Source organism: Rhinopithecus bieti, unplaced genomic scaffold (genome assembly GCF_001698545.2).
Source record: "Rhinopithecus bieti isolate Rb0 unplaced genomic scaffold, ASM169854v2 scaffold_5002, whole genome shotgun sequence".
Taxonomy (NCBI): domain Eukaryota; kingdom Metazoa; phylum Chordata; class Mammalia; order Primates; family Cercopithecidae; genus Rhinopithecus; species Rhinopithecus bieti.
In genome coordinates, this window is record NW_016804830.1 from 1490514 (window position 1) to 1506393 (window position 15880).

General features: G+C 52.6%; 1 protein-coding gene across 7 annotated transcripts; it reads left to right on the forward strand.

Moving 5' to 3' along the window:
• On the forward strand, positions 1–13006 carry HYOU1 (hypoxia up-regulated 1). Of its 7 annotated transcripts, none has more exons than XM_017870533.1 (26): positions 1–219; positions 1073–1170; positions 1398–1491; positions 1670–1748; positions 1919–2073; positions 2198–2274; positions 2585–2766; positions 3018–3133; positions 4423–4615; positions 4823–4957; positions 5092–5174; positions 5313–5445; positions 5639–5826; positions 6089–6227; positions 7369–7429; positions 7565–7644; positions 7997–8182; positions 8314–8486; positions 8630–8717; positions 8819–8941; positions 9108–9241; positions 9369–9453; positions 10393–10633; positions 10728–10778; positions 11362–11412; positions 11539–13006. In XM_017870533.1, exons 2-26 carry the CDS (start codon positions 1080–1082, stop codon positions 11598–11600), a joined length of 3000 nt encoding a protein of 999 aa, XP_017726022.1. In that variant the 5' UTR covers positions 1–219; positions 1073–1079; the 3' UTR covers positions 11601–13006. The 7 variants fall into 7 exon arrangements, with proteins under 7 accessions (XP_017726022.1, XP_017726019.1, XP_017726023.1 ...); XM_017870530.1 differs by having other exon boundaries at positions 7–86; positions 11359–11412; XM_017870534.1 differs by having other exon boundaries at positions 7–86.
• Positions 13007–15880: the final 2874 nt, after the last annotated feature.

The following is a 15880-nucleotide window of genomic DNA, read 5'->3' on the forward strand; positions in this document are numbered from 1 at the left end:
GCGCGCGGCGCAGGGCTGGGCGGCCGAGGCGCCAATGAGCGCGCGCCGCGTCCGGGGCCGGCTGGTGCGCCAGACGCCGCCAAGAGGTTGGTGGCTAATGTAACAGTTTGCAAACCGAGGGGAGTTGTGAAGGGCGCGGGTCGGGGGCGCTGCCGGCCTCGTGGGTACGTTCGTGCCGCGTGTGTCCCAGAGCTGGGGCCGCAGGAGCGGAGGCAAGAGGTAGCGGGGGTGGATGGAGGTGCGGACCAGCCACCCCTCCTAGGGGAGATAGCGTGCGAGCTCCGGGGGCGGGTCGGGAGCGCAAGGGAGGGCCGCGCGGACGCCGGGCGCTCGGCCTCGCACCGCGGGGCTCGCAGCTCGGCCCCCCGGTCTGTCCCCACGCGCTGGGGCGGGCGGGATCCGTTTCCAGGAGTGGGAGCCGCCGCCTTCGTCAGGTGAGGCTTAGGTGAACACCGGGTACCGGATACCTGCCGGGCGGGGAACCTTACCGCCCCGGCACTGCGTCTGTGGGCACAGCGGGGCCGGGGAGTGAGGTGGGGAAAGAGAGGGGGCGGGACAACCCGCAGGGATGCCGAGGAGGAGACAGGCCTTTACTCCATCCTAGCCACCCCCAACGTCATTACCTTTTTCTTCCCGTCCAGGCCCAGCCTGGCTTTCCCCGCCAGCGGGGGAGCTCCAGGTGTGGGGCGGTGGTTGAGCCCTGGGCGGGGATCCCTGGCCGCACCCCAGGTGTCTGACAACAGGCACAGTGCTGCGGTGCGCCACTCACTGCCTGTGTGGTGGACGAAAGGCTCGGGTCTCCCTTAGTCTTGTCCTGTTAGCTTCTCTGTTTAGGGATGTGGCATAGCTGAGGACCCATGCTCTTTCACTTGGGCCTTTGTGTGGGCGCTGCTGGGATGATGAGAGAGTGGTTGGTACCCATCAGGTGGGGGAGGGGGAGAAGTAGGCTGCTTTGCCCTGGGTAAGAATGGAGTAGGTATGAATCTTACAGCTTCTCCGTTCTGGGATGTGGTTCTGTCTCCTTCACTCCGGGCATCCAGTTTGAAGTGTTTTCTTTCTTTGCCTCCCCCAGGGGCACAATGACAGTCAAAGTTAGGAGGCAGAGGCCGAGGAGGCGAGTCTTTTGGGCCTTGGTGGCTGTGCTCTTGGCAGACCTGTTGGCACTGAGTGGTATGTACCCAAGTAGAGGGAGCAAATGGATAAATGATGACTGAAGGATGCATTATGGGAAGCAGGCTTGGGGCTCTTGGTCAGAAGTCTCTTGAGTTGTTAGGTCCAGACCTTTATGTCTTTTGTCCATCTTCGTTTACCTATGGAAAGTGGTATGCTTTGATTAGAGGGGGTCTCAGGAAGGTGGGGGAAGGGAGAGCTAACTGACAAACCTCTTTTCCCTTCAGATACGCTGGCAGTGATGTCTGTGGACCTGGGCAGTGAGTCCATGAAGGTGGCCATCGTCAAACCTGGAGTGCCCATGGAAATTGTCTTGAATAAGTGAGGGTGGCCCCTATGTTAAGGGTGGGGAACGAGGGAGTCTGGGCTCCAAGTGTGAATGTGTTCGTCATAGTGCCCACAGCAGACTTCGGCATCTGAGTGGTTAAATGTGTGTGAGTGTCGAGGCTTCCGAGTCCTTCTGCTGCAGGCACCTGGGCCCAAAGTCTCTTTTCCTCAGGGAATCTCGGAGGAAAACCCCAGTGATTGTGACCCTGAAAGAAAATGAAAGATTCTTTGGAGACAGTGCAGCAAGCATGGTGAGCTAGCAGTCCCCCTTCCCAGAGCTAGCAGTTCCCACCAGAGTGGTGGGCAGAGGAGAGGAGATGGCAGCCCCCAGAGTCTGTTTCCTTATCAGTCTCTGTGATGTAAGAGGTAGGTAATGGGTGGACTTGGGAGCCTAATACTCTGCTCCTTCTTCACCCCTCAGGCCATTAAGAATCCAAAGGCTACACTACGTTACTTCCAGCACCTCCTGGGGAAGCAGGCAGATAACCCCCATGTAGCTCTTTACCAGGCCCGCTTCCCGGAGCACGAGCTGACTTTCGACCCACAGAGGCAGACTGTGCACTTTCAGATCAGCCCGTGAGTGTTCTGTTGGGGAAGGTGGTCTCAGCAACTCTGCTGGGCTCCTCATTGGTGTGTGTTCCTGATTGTGCCGCCTTAATGCCTGACTTTCCTTGGCTCCAACTACCTTCCCTCCCCTCAGGCAGCTGCAGTTCTCACCTGAGGAAGTGTTGGGCATGGTTCTCAATTACTCTCGTTCTCTAGCTGAAGATTTTGCAGGTGAGTGGTCAAGGTGGGGCCCTTTGTGGCCAGGCTCCGCAGGATCTAGGGCAGTGATTCTCAAACAGGGGCAACTTTGCCTCCCAGGGAACATTTAGCAACATATGAAGATACGTTTTGGTTGTCACTTCTAAGGGGTGCAACTGGTATCTAGTGGGTAGAGGCCAGGGATGCTGCTAAACATCCTATAGTGCACAGGACAGCACCCACAGCAAATAATTACTTAGTCCAAAATGTCATTAGTGATGAGATTAGAAGCCCTCATCTAAGGTGTGGAGCCGGTGGGACCCTTTTCTATTGTCGTCTGTAGAGCAGCCCATCAAGGATGCAGTGATCACCGTGCCAGTCTTCTTCAACCAGGCCGAGCGCCGAGCTGTGCTGCAGGCTGCTCGCATGGCTGGCCTCAAAGTGCTGCAGCTCATCAATGACAACACCGCCACTGCCCTCAGCTATGGTGTCTTCCGCCGGAAAGATATCAACACCACTGCCCAGGTGAGCCAGGAGGACTGACCACACATGCAGGGTGACTGAATCTAAGGACGGAGGCCACTTGGTCCCTTTTGCATCTTGTTTGCATGGGCTGGCCCTTGGCAAAATGTACCAATAGCCTCCTCCCAGCCCCTCTTGGAGCTGTTTGGGTTTATGTTAAGAGTCAGACAGCCCCTTGGAAGCAGGCGGGTGGGCAGGCAGGCACCCTGGAGTTTGAAAAGGTTCCTGTGACAGTTACCTTGATATCTCTACAGAATATCATGTTCTATGACATGGGCTCGGGCAGCACTGTATGCACCATTGTGACCTACCAGATGGTGAAGACTAAGGAAGCTGGGATGCAGCCACAGCTGCAGATCCGGGGAGTAGGGTAAGTGGGTACTTGGCAGGGAGGGCTTCTTGTGAAGACCCTCAAGTCAAGAGTTTCTTCTTGGAGGAGAAACACTGCTTTCCTTTCCTGCATGCTGCAGGAATGCTCTCCCGATTGAGCCATCAGTCATTGTAGGGGACCACTCACAAAGAGTAAGGGGAAGCTGGGGCGCAGGGGAGGACAGTTTGGGAAAATTGGAAGACATGAACTTTCGAAACGTATTCTAAGGAAATCCGTGGAGCTGCAGGCCATATGTTGGGTGTCAGATTCAATCATGGTTTTGTTCTCTTGTCATTTCCAGTTAAATAATTTACCACTCTTGTTGTATTGTTTTTTAATTTTTTTTATTTGTATGACCTGTGACATAGCCTTCAGGAGATCCTGAGAACATGTACCCTGTTGTCTTATTTCTTGAAGCCATCTTTTTCTGACTTCACCATTACCACCCAGTCCAAGTTACCATCAGCTCTTATTTGCAGAATTAAAAACATCTCCTTGTTTCTAGTGACGTCTCCTTTTACTTCTTTCTTCATATTAGAGGTTTCTTCTTAAAATCCAACCTGATCATTAACCTGTTTCTTTAAAAATCTGTCACTGGCTCCAAAACTTTCCCTGCGCCTGTCTCAACCCTACCTTCTGCAGACTGTCTGAGCCCTGAGCCCTCTCGCTCTTTGAGCCCCAGTGATGCTTGTCCTCCTCTGGAACTTGCCATGTACTCTCCCACCTCAAGGTCTTTATGAACATTGTTGCCTCTGTCTAGAATGTTCTTTCCCCTCCAGCTAGTGAACTCTGAACTCTTCAGTTCAAGGGATGCTTGCACTGAACTCATCCTTCAGGTTTCAGTTCAAGCATCACTTTTTAGGGGACATGTTCTTGGGCCTCCCTCAGTAGCTTGAGTCTCCCCCATGCATGTTCTTCAGGCATTGTCCCCTGACCTTTACAACATGTGACGTAGTGATAATTTCACATTTATGCGACTATTCAACTTTTCCATAGCACAGACCCTGTCTCTCTCCCCGCTGCCACATTTGTATTCCCAGAGGGAAGTACATAAGTAGTGCTCAGTAAACACTGTCGAATGAATGCGTGGAAGAAGGGTCACTGTGAGGTGTCAGCTGTGCTGTAGAGCGTTGAGGGCAGAGTGTGTGTCCACACATGGGGCACTGGAGATGAACAAGGTCCCCTGAGATGAAGGAAAGATGCCATGTGGGGATGAGAGTCAGGCTCCTGTGCAAATGTGGGGACCCCATGTTTTCTTCACTTTTTTCCCTGCTCCCTTTTCTCAACAGATTTGACCGCACCCTGGGGGGCCTGGAGATGGAGCTCCGGCTTCGAGAACACCTGGCTGGGCTTTTCAATGAGCAGCGCAAGGGTCAGAGAGCAAAGGATGTGCGGGAGAACCCACGTGCGATGGCCAAGCTGTTGCGTGAGGCTAATCGGCTCAAAACCGTCCTCAGTGCCAACGCTGACCACATGGCACAGGTGCCCACAAATGGCTGGTTGAGGCTATATTTGTCCCACGTAGAGGGTGGGGGACCCTGCCACTGAACTAGACTGCTCGCTCCTGGCGTGGCCCGTGCTCCTCCCTCTACCATCCTCCCCAAAGACCTATTCTTTTTGTTTCTGTCCTACTCACCAAGAGAGTGGGACCTGGGCAAGAACTCCCTGACAGTCCCCATCCTTCCCCAGATTGAAGGCCTGATGGATGATGTGGACTTCAAGGCAAAAGCGACTCGTGTGGAATTTGAGGAGTTGTGTGCAGACTTGTTTGAGCGGGTGCCTGGGCCTGTACAGCAGGCCCTCCAGAGTGCCGAAATGAGTCTGGTGAGCGAGTAGGGGAAGGTGGGAATGCCCGTAGGAAAGGGCATAGGAAACCCATGGGACGTCAAGGGACGAGTCAGTGCTGAGGAAGAGCACTAAGTGCCTGCTGTTCCACCTCTCATTCTTACTCACTGCAGGATGAGATTGAGCAGGTGATCCTGGTGGGTGGGGCCACTCGGGTCCCCAAAGTTCAGGAGGTGCTGCTGAAGGCCGTGGGCAAGTGAGTGTGGGGGCTAGAGCGCTGGGCTGAGTTCTGCCTGGGGCACGGCTTTGGGCTGAGCAGCTGGAGGGCTGAGGGGAGGGAAGTCCCAGTTGCATGCTCCAGGGTAGGCCGTGCTGAGGCTTGGGATTTTCCCAGGGAGGAGCTGGGGAAGAACATCAATGCAGATGAAGCAGCTGCCATGGGGGCAGTGTACCAGGCAGCTGCACTCAGCAAAGCCTTTAAAGTGAAGCCATTTGTCGTCCGAGATGCAGTGGTCTACCCCATCCTGGTGAGTGAGCCTGACTGACTGAGCAGGTGACAAGCTCCCTTTACCTCTCCCAAGTGGGGTTTCCCCTTCGGTCTGCTCTGGCTCATCCCTTTGTCTTTCTGCTAAGAGGTATTCCCCACCTTACCCCACGACCTACTTGGGTTCTCTAGTGTGCAACAGTATAACAGTATGCCTCTGTCTGCCTGCTGTGTAGGTGGAGTTCACGAGGGAGGTGGAGGAGGAGCCTGGGGTTCACAGCCTGAAGCACAATAAACGGGTACTTTTTTCTCGGATGGGGCCCTACCCTCAACGCAAAGTCATCACCTTTAACCGCTACAGCCATGATTTCAACTTCCACATCAACTACGGTGACCTGGGCTTCCTGGGGCCTGAAGATCTTCGGTGAGTGGCGGGGGTGCAGAATGGGAGCTCCAGGGACAGGGAGGCGTGGCTGCTGGACAATGAGGACTGGGGGTGAGGGAGGATGTGGGCCTGCAGGGCTGAAACAGGGCAGCTATGAGCAACTTCTCTGGAGAATGCATCCATCCTCCTGAGTGTGCCCTTGGGGAGTACCCCTGACGCCTCATGCCAGGAGGCCATGTTGTCTAGAGGGGGAGATGGGCTGGAATGGGTCCCCCTGAACTCCTCTTTCCTCCCCAACCAGGGTATTTGGCTCCCAGAATCTGACCACAGTGAAGCTAAAAGGGGTGGGTGACAGCTTCAAGAAGTATCCTGACTACGAGTCCAAGGGCATCAAGGCTCACTTCAACCTGGATGAGAGTGGCGTGCTCAGTCTAGACAGGGTGAGAGCTAAAGGAGACCCTGTGTGCAGGGCAGGGGCTCAGGCCCTGCCAGCCATTTCCAAAGCGTGTTCCACATGGCATTAGGATATGATAACCAAAAGTTTAGGAATCAGAAAAATGTTGGCTCTAAACAGAGCTAAGCGGTGATCTGGTGCAGACCTCCTTATAGCCTATAAATGCTTATAGGCATTGTAAATTTCTTGGAACTATTGAATGGTTTGAAAAAACCTTCTTTTTTTTTTTTTTTTTTTTTTTTGAGATGGGGTCTTAACTCTGTCACTTAGGCTAGAATATAGTAGCATGGTCATAGCTCATTCCAGCCTTGAACACCTGGGCTTAAATGATCCATCTCAGTCTCCTGAGTAGCTGGGATGATATGCATGTGCCACCACATCCTGCTAAATTTTTTTGTACTTTTTATAGAGACAGGGTCTCACTATGTTGCCCAGACTGATCTCTAACTTCTGGGATTAAGTGATCCTCCTGCCTCAGCCTCCCAAAGTACAGGGATTACAGGTGGGAGCCACTGTGCCTGGCCTCAGGAATCCACTTACTATTATTATTACTTTTTTTGAGACAGAGTCTGCTTGTCTAGGCTGGAGTACAGTGGCGCGATCTTGCAACCTCCGTCTCCCGGGTTCAAGCGATTCTCCTGTCTCAGCCTCCTGAGTAGCTGGGATTACAAGGCGCCCGCCACCACGCCTGGCTAATTTTTGTTATTTGGAGTAGAGATAGGGTTTCACCATGTTGGCCAGTCTGGTCTCAAAACCCTGACCTCAAGTGATCCACCCACCTTGGCCTCCCAAAGTGTTGAGATTACAAGCATAAGCCTGTACTCTCCAGGTACTCGGCCAGGAATCCGTTTTTGAAGAACAAATCTGGGAATATGGATGTAATGGCTCATACAGTTACTGAGTGGAGAAGTAGGGGGCTCTTTGGGGAAAGAGGAGCTGGGACCCTATTCGTGGAGGCCTCCTAATCAAGAGATGGGCAACCAACTCCAGGTCCTTAGAAAAGGCAAGTGAGAGACGAGGCCTGCAACGGCATGGAGTGTGCATGAGCAGGCACCCACTTTGGCAGGATGTATGTGATGAAAAGGTGGATTAGCCTGTGTGTTTCTTGATTTTGAACCTGTTTTCAGGTGGAGTCTGTATTTGAGACACTAGTGGAGGACAGCCCAGAAGAGGAATCTACTCTCACCAGTAAGATGGGCATGCATGCGTGTACAGGAGAGAATGTGTGAGGGTTCAGGAGGTGGACAGGGCATGGCCCTTGGGTTAGAAGGTGGAATCACTGCTGTGGTCTCCTTTTGAGTCTTTGGGTTTTCCTCCCCCTAGAACTTGGCAACACCATTTCCAGCCTGTTTGGAGGCGGTACCACACCAGATGCCAAGGAGAACGGTACTGATACTGTCCAGGTGAGTTCAAGGTGGAGCCAGGGGAGCATGGAGGACAGTGGGGGATGCAGGTGGTAGCAGCAGAGGAAGGGGGTGAGGGTAGGCCACACCTGCCCCTGTTGTGTTAACCATTCACTCCCCAGGATCCTCTGGGCTCTCAACTGTTTCTTGACCGGTGTTCCCAAGGCCCATTCCCCTCGTTCCAGATTCTCTTCCTTTGTCCAGCTAGATTGTCACTGTCCAAGCAGGCCATTGACCATTTGCATACAGCGGTCACCTGTATGGAACCCCCATGGGGTCAGCAGTGCTGAGCCAGGCCTGCCTGGAGGCTCTGCTCCTGGTCATTCTGTGAGGCGCCTGCGGTGTTTCCCAGGAGGAAGAGGAGAGCCCTGCAGAGGGGAGCAAGGATGAGCCTGGGGAGCAGGTGGAGCTCAAGGAGGAAGCTGAGGCCCCGGTGGAGGATGGCTCTCAGCCCCTGCCCCCTGAACCTAAGGGAGATGCAGCCCCTGAGGGAGAAAAGGCCACAGAAAAGGAAAATGGGGACAAGTCTGAGGCCCAGGTGAGCTGTGGCAGAGGAAGGCCAGTGTGGATCCAGAGACTAAGGGAGCGGGCACCTGCCTTGTATCTGACCACATGGAGAATGTAGGAGGGCAGAGGCTTTTCCTGACACCCCTGACTCTTCCCACCCAGAAGCCAAGTGAGAAGGCAGAGGCAGGGCCTGAGGGCGTCGCTCCAGCCCCAGAGGGAGAGAAGAAACAGAAGCCCGCCAGGAAGCAGCGAATGGTTGAAGAGATTGGGGTGGAGCTGGTCGTTCTGGACCTGCCTGACTTGCCAGAGGATAAGCTGGCTCAGTCGGTGCAGAAGTAAGTGAGGACAGATGGTGTGTACATGTGTGTGCAGGGTGGGCAGGGTGTGGGATGGTGCCCTGGGAGGGAGGGCTGTCTGACCTAGAGTCTCAATTCTCACTCGCTCTCTCCCTTATCCCTACCCCTTCCTCATCCTATAGACTTCAAGACTTGACACTCCGAGACCTGGAGAAGCAGGAACGGGAAAAAGCCGCCAACAGCTTGGAAGCGTTCATCTTTGAGACCCAGGTCAGTGGGCAGGAGGCAGCAGCCCCTGCGGGCTTACGCCTGGCTCTGCGGGCCTTGCCCCTGGGCTTGCGGGTGCATGTGTTTGCATGTCCCCCACCCAGGACAAGCTGTACCAGCCCGAGTACCAGGAAGTGTCCACAGAGGAGCAGCGTGAGGAGATCTCTGGGAAGCTCAGTGCCGCATCCACCTGGCTGGAGGATGAGGGTGTTGGAGCCACCACAGTGGTGAGGGGCCTCTCAGGACATGGCAGGTGGAATGGGAGCTCTCCTTCCTCTCCCAGGGTCAGAGAGAGAGAAGAGCCGGGGCTTGAGCCCATAAAGACAGACAGGGGGCTGACTCCAGGCTCTGCTGTCGTCCCTCCACCCCTCTGCCCAATCCCACATCCATCAGATGTTGAAGGAGAAGCTGGCTGAGCTGAGGAAGCTGTGCCAAGGGCTGTTTTTTCGGGTAGAGGAGCGCAAGAAGTGGCCCGAACGGCTGTCTGCCCTCGATAATCTCCTCAACCATTCCAGCATGTTCCTCAAGTAAGCAGCCCCTGAACCCTGTATGCAGTCCTGCCAGGCCACTGATTCTCATTCCTCCCAGCTTCCCACTCCCCACACCACAGACCCCTCTCCCTCTGAGGTTAATGGTCTCCTTTCTGCCTTCCAGCGGGGCCCGGCTCATCCCAGAGATGGACCAGATCTTCACTGAGGTGGAGATGACAACATTAGAGAAAGTCATCAATGAGACCTGGGTAATCACTTCATAAATACTTAACCAGATACTTAGCTGCCATCCTAGGTACTGTGGAAGAGGTGGAGAGAGGAAGCCACAGCAACCCCTGCCTCCTGGCTTAGCATCTAATCTGAAGACAAAAGATGTTTGTATTTGAGCCCACATCTGATTAGTCCCAAGCAAGAGCCATGGCCATAAGAGTCATCAGACTGGAGGAGCAAAATGCCCATGCCATGAGGATAGAGAAAGCTGCTTTGAGGGGCTGGGATTTGACCTAGGTCAGAACATGGTCCAGGGTTTGGCTAGGTGAGACTGATGTGGCATGTGAAGTAGAAACTGTTTTGGATGTGTGGGGACTCTTGAGCCACAGCTCAGAAGTGGAGAATCAAGAAAGGAGTATTCAGCCGAGCACAGTGGCTCATGCCTGTAATCCCAGCACTTTGGGAGGCTGAGGCAGGTGAATCATGAGGTCAAGAGATCGAGACCAACCTGGTCAACATGGTGAAACCCCGTCTCTACTAAAAATACAGAAATTAGCTGAGCGTGGTGGGGCGTGCCTGTAGTCCTAGCTACTCGGGAGACTGAGGCAGGAGAATTGTTTGAACCCAGGAGGCGAAAGTTGCAGTGAGTTGAGATCGTGCCACTGCACTCCAGCCTGGCAACAGAGCGAGACTCCGTCTCAAAAAAATAAAAATAAGGAATATTCAAGGGGTTTGTTCAGTTGTAGTCACTCCAGAGTAGTAGGATGTAAGCCAGAAACATGCAGGGTGGGACTTCATTGTGGAGAACCTTTATAATACCCTTCTGAGGAGTCTGTTAGCCTCATGGGACTGAGGCCAGGGGTGGCAGTGATTTGCAGTCTGAGGGAAGAGGCTGGTTGGGGGTGTGATTCCATCTGGGACAGAGATGTCTGCTCTCTCCATGGCTAGCTCGGAGCCTCTCCTGGTCTCACCCACAGGCCTGGAAGAATGCAACTCTGGCTGAGCAGGCCAAGCTGCCCGCCACAGAGAAGCCCGTGTTGCTCTCAAAAGACATTGAGGCCAAGATGATGGCCCTGGACCGAGAGGTGCAGTATCTGCTCAATAAGGCCAAGTTTACCAAGCCCCGGCCCCGGCCCAAGGACAAGAATGGGACCCGGGCAGAGCCACCCCTCAATGCCACTGCCAGTGACCAGGGGGAGAAGGTCATCCTTCCAGCAGGTGAGGACAGGGTACCTGGCTGCATGTTCTGCTGGACAGGGAGATGGCCTCCTTTCCCTCCTGAGGTTGTGTCTTACCCCTGGTTTCCTTCCAGGCCAGACTGAAGATGCAGAGCCCATTTCAGAACCAGAGAAAGTAGAGACTGGTGAGTTGGAGCAACCATGGTTGAGCACGTGGATGTTGCATTAGCCCAGGGCTAGGCAAACTGGCAGGCACAGCCTGTTTCTAGACAGCCCATGAGCTTGAATGGCCTTTGTGTTTTTAAAGGGTTGTTTAAAAAAAAAAAAAAGGCCGGGCGCGGTGGCTCACACCTGTAATCCCAGCTCTTTGAGAGGCTGAGGCGGGTGGATCACCTGAGGTCAGGAGTTCGAGACCAGCCTGGCCAACATAGTGAAACCCCATCTCTACTAAAAAAAATGCCAAAAAAACGAGTCAGGCATGGTGGCGCACACCTTTAATCCCAGCTACTCAGGAGGCTGAGGCAGGAGAATCTCTTGAACCTGGGAGGTGGAGATTGCAGTAAGCTGAGATGGCGCCACTGCACTCTGCACTCCAGCCTGGGCAACAGAGACTCTGTCTCAAAAAAAAAAAGAGTAGGCAAAGAGACCAAATGTGGTTCATGCATCCTAAAATATTTACTGGGTGGCTCTTCATGGAAAAACTGGCCCAGCCTTCCCTTAGCTTCTTCCTCCCTTTTGAGGAGACTGACCTGTTCCTTTCCAAAGCAGGATCCGAGCCAGGAGACACTGAGCCTTTGGAGTTAGGAGGTCCTGGAGCAGGTGAGGGTGGAGCTGGGGCTACAGTGGGAAGCCTGGTGGGGTCTCAGGAAATCCTCTGCAAAGAACTGGGGTTGGTTCCTCTGTTTCACCTGCCGTGATTCCTTTGCTCCCCCAAACTCCCAACAGAACCTGAACAGAAAGAACAATCGACAGGACAGAAGCGGCCTTTGAAGAACGACGAACTATAACGCCCACCTCTGTTTTTCCCATTCATCTCCACCCCTTCCCCACTACTTCTATTTATTAAACATCGAGGGTGGGGGGAGGGGTAGGTCCTGCCCTCGGCTGGAGTTCCTTTCTCACCCGTGATTGGAGGTATGGAGAAGGGGAAGGGAGGGACAGCTCACTGGTTCCTTGTGCAGTACCTCTGTGGTTAAAAATGGAAACTGTTCTCTTCCCCAGCCCCACTCCCTGTTCCCTACCCATATAGGCCCTAAATTTGGGAAAAATCACTATTATGTCTTAATTCTTTGCCTGTGGGTAGGGAGAGAATGGCTGCCAGTGGTTGATGGGTCCTGGTGATGGGAAGGGTATCTGGGGTTGCTGGGGAGTTTCCACTCTTCTCTGGTGATCCTTCCTTCCCTCCCTTCCTCTCCCACCATGCGATCAGCATTCTTTCAGGCCAGTGTCTTCAGAGCCTTGGTTACCAGGTTTGGTTTCCGAGTGCCTATCTGTACTCTTTCCTCCCTCTGCAGGCTTCTCTTTCCCTGAGCCTCCCTCCCCCATTCCCATCCAGCTTCTTTCCCCCTGGGTTTCCTTGGCTTCCTGCTGCAAATTGGGCAGTTCTCTGCCCCTTGCCTAAAAACCTGTACCTCTGGATTGGTGGAAGTAAATCTGGAAGGATTCTTACTCGTATTTCCGACCCCTAGTGGCCAGAGGGAGGGAGGGACACAGTGAAGAAGGAAGCCCACCACCTCTCCGAAGAGGAAAGCCACGTATAGTGGTTGGCATGGGGTGCCCGCATCCTGCAAGCTCTGTTATAATCTGCATCTTTCCAGCAGCCTGGTACCCCAGGTTCCTGTAACTCCCTGCCTCCTCTCTTCTGCTGTTCGGCTCCTCCCAGACAGAGCCTTTCCCTCACCCCCTGACCCCTGGGCTGACCAAAATGTGCTTTCTACTGTGAGCCCCTATCCCAAGGTCCTGGGGAAAGGAGAGACCGTGGCGTGAATGTAGAGATGCCACCTCCCTCTCTCCGAGGCAGGCCTGTGGATGAAGGAGGAGGGTCAGGGCTGGCCTTACTCTGTGCATCGCTCTGCTAGGATGGGGACCCCTGACCCACCATGCCTATGCCTAGGGAGCCCGTCTCCAGTATTCTGTCCGTAGCAGAAGCTAGGGCTGCCGCCCCAGCTCCACGACAAGAATGAACCTGGCTGTGTCAGTCATTTTGTCTTTTCTTTTTTTTCTTTCTTTTTTTTTTTTTGCCACATTGGCAGAGATGGGGCCTAAGGGTCCTACCGCTCACCCCACCCCCACCTCTTCTGTATGTTTGAATTATTTCAGTAGCAGTTGATGCTGGTTGGACAGGTTTGAGTCAAGTTGTACTTTGCTCCATTGTTAATTGAGAAACTGTTTCAATAAAATATTCTTTTCTACAGTTTTTGTGCTGTGAGTTTGTAAAATAGAAAATTTTAAGTAGAAACTTGGGCCAGGCATGGTGGCTCATACCTGTCATCTTAACATTTTGGGAGGCCAAGATGGGAGGATCACTTGAGGCCAGACCAGCCTGGGCAACAGCGAGACCCTGTTTCAAAAAAAAAAAAAAAATCTGAGTGTGGGGATGTGCGCCTGTAGACCAAGCTACTTCAGAGACTGAGGCTGGAGGGTGGGTCCCTTGGGCCCAGGACTTGGAGGCTTCAGTGAGCTATGATCGTGCCACCACTCCAGCATGTGTGACAGTGAAAACCTCAAAAAAAGTTTGAATAATTACCAAAATGTTATTAACACTTTGGACTTGGCCGGGCGCGGTGGCTCAAGCCTGTAATCCCAACACTTTGGGAGGCCGAGACGGGCGGATCACAAGGTCAGGAGATCAAGACCATCCTGGCTAACACGGTGAAACCCCGTCTCTACTAAAAATACAAAAAACTAGCCGGGTGAGGTGGCGGGCGCCTGTAGTCCCAGCTACTCGGGAGGCTGAGAGGCAGGAGAATGGCGTAAACCCGGGAGGCGGAGCTTGCAGTGAGCTGAGATCTGGCCACTGCACTCCAGTCCGGGTGACAGAGCGAGACTCCGCCTCAAAAAAAAAAACCACTTTGGACTTAGTTGAGGTTTGTATATGTATTTTTTTCATGGGAATAAAATACTGGTTTTATTTTACTGCTAACATTATTTGGACTCCTATATCCCAGGCATTTTTAGGTGTTTTTTTTTTTTTTTTTTTTTTTTTTGAGACTGAGTCCTGCTCTGTTGTCCAGGCTGGAGTGTAATAGTACGATCCAGGCTCACTGCAACCTCCGCCTCCCAGATTCAAGTGATTCTACTGCTTCAGCCTCCCGAGTAGCTGGGATTACTGGCACCCGCCACCATGCCCAGCTAATTTTTTTTTGTATTTTAGTAGAGACGGGATTTTACCATGTTGGACAAGCTGGTCTCAAACTGACCTCAAGCGATCCACCTGCCTTGGGCTCCCAGAGTGCTGGGATTACAGACGTGAGCCACCAGGCCCAGCTGGTAACATTAATTTTTAAAATAGCAACCTCATGGTACAAACAAGATACCAGTTCATAGAGATTTAGTAAGTAATTGGTCCAAGGAATGAATCAATGTTGAGTGCTTCAGCTAGATTTGAGCTTAATTCGGACCCATTCACCCTTGTTCTTCCTACTTAGCCACGGGAATGTGTTGGTAGAGATTCACCATTTGAAGCACAGTTTCAGTTGTTCATCAGTTTGGGATGGAGCATGCCTAACCCAAATTTTCTATTACCAAGGGAGGATCCCTCTTGTCTTTAATCATGTACCTATCTAAGCAGTTGTATACAGTATACAGGGTGTGGTTCTGTCACCCAGGCTGGAGTGCAATGGTGCTGTCTTGGCTCACTGCATCCACGACCTCCCAGGTTCAAGCAGTCCTCCCACTCAACCCTGTAGCAGAGACTACCTGGCTAATTTCTGTATTTTCTGGTGGAGATGGGGTTTCACCATGTTGCCTAGGCTGGTCTTGAACTCCTGGACTCAAGTGATCTGCTTACCTTGGCCTCCGGAAGTGCTGGGATTACAGGCATGAGCCACTGAGCCTGGCCCTGTTGTATTTACATTTAATAACAATGAAGGCCCAGCCAGGTGTGGTAGCTCACGCCTGTAATCCCAGCATTTTGGGAGGCCAAGGCAGGCAGATCACGAGGTCAGGAGATCTAGACCATTCTGGCTAACACGGTGAAACTCCGTCTCTACTAAAAATACAAAAAGTCAGCCGGGCGTGGTGGCACCTGCCTGTAGTCCCAGCTACTCGGGAGGCTGAGGCAGGAGAATCAAATGAACCCGGGAGGCTGAGGTTGCAGTGAGCCGAGATCGTGCCACTGCACTTCAGCCTGGGTGACAGAAAGAGACTCGTCCCAAAAAAAATAACAATAACCATGAAGGTTGTCTTTTTTCTCTAAAAGTTGAACAAGTCAGATACATTTTGAATGTGGAAGTTTTGGTGGATGCCATTTAGACAGTTTCAGATTCACAGCAGAAAGCAGAATTGAGCAGGAAGTACAGAGTTGCCATATACCTCCTGTCCCCACATAGTGGATCTCCCCCAGAGTGGTACATTTGTTACAATCACTGAACTTACAGTTTATTATCACCCAAAGTTCTGTATGACACCATAATGGTGGGTACATATACATTTGTCAAAACCTATGGAATGTGCAACACCAAGACAAGTGAAACTGTAGATTTGGGGCAGACATGATGTGTCAATGTAGGTTCCTCAGATGTAACACCTGTAGACCTCTGGTGTGAAATGTTTATCATGGGGGAAGCTGTGAGTGTATGGAGGAAGCGAATATACGGGAACTCTGTATTTTCCCCTTAAGTTTGCTGTGAACCTAAAAGTGCTCTTAAAAAAAAAAAGGCGGGGCTAAGTGCAATGATTCATGGCTGTAATACCAGCATTTGGGGAGGCAGGAGTGGGAGGATCACTTGAGGCCAGGAGTTTGAGACCAGCCTGGACAACATAGCTAGACCTCATCTCTACAAAAAATAGTAGTCCTAGCTACTCAGGAGGCTGGGGCAGGAGGATCACTTGAGACTAGGAGGTCAAAGCTGCAGTAAACTGATCGTACTACTGTACTGCAGCCTGGGAGGGAGAGACCCTGACTCTTAAAAAAAAAAAAAAAAAAGGCCCAGCACAGTGGCTCACACCTGTAATCCCAACACTTTGGGAGGCCGAGGAGGGCGGATCACCTGTGGTCAAGAGTTCGAGACCAGCCTGCCTGGGCAACAAGAGCGAAACTCTGTCTCAAAAAAAAAGGGGGGGGGGG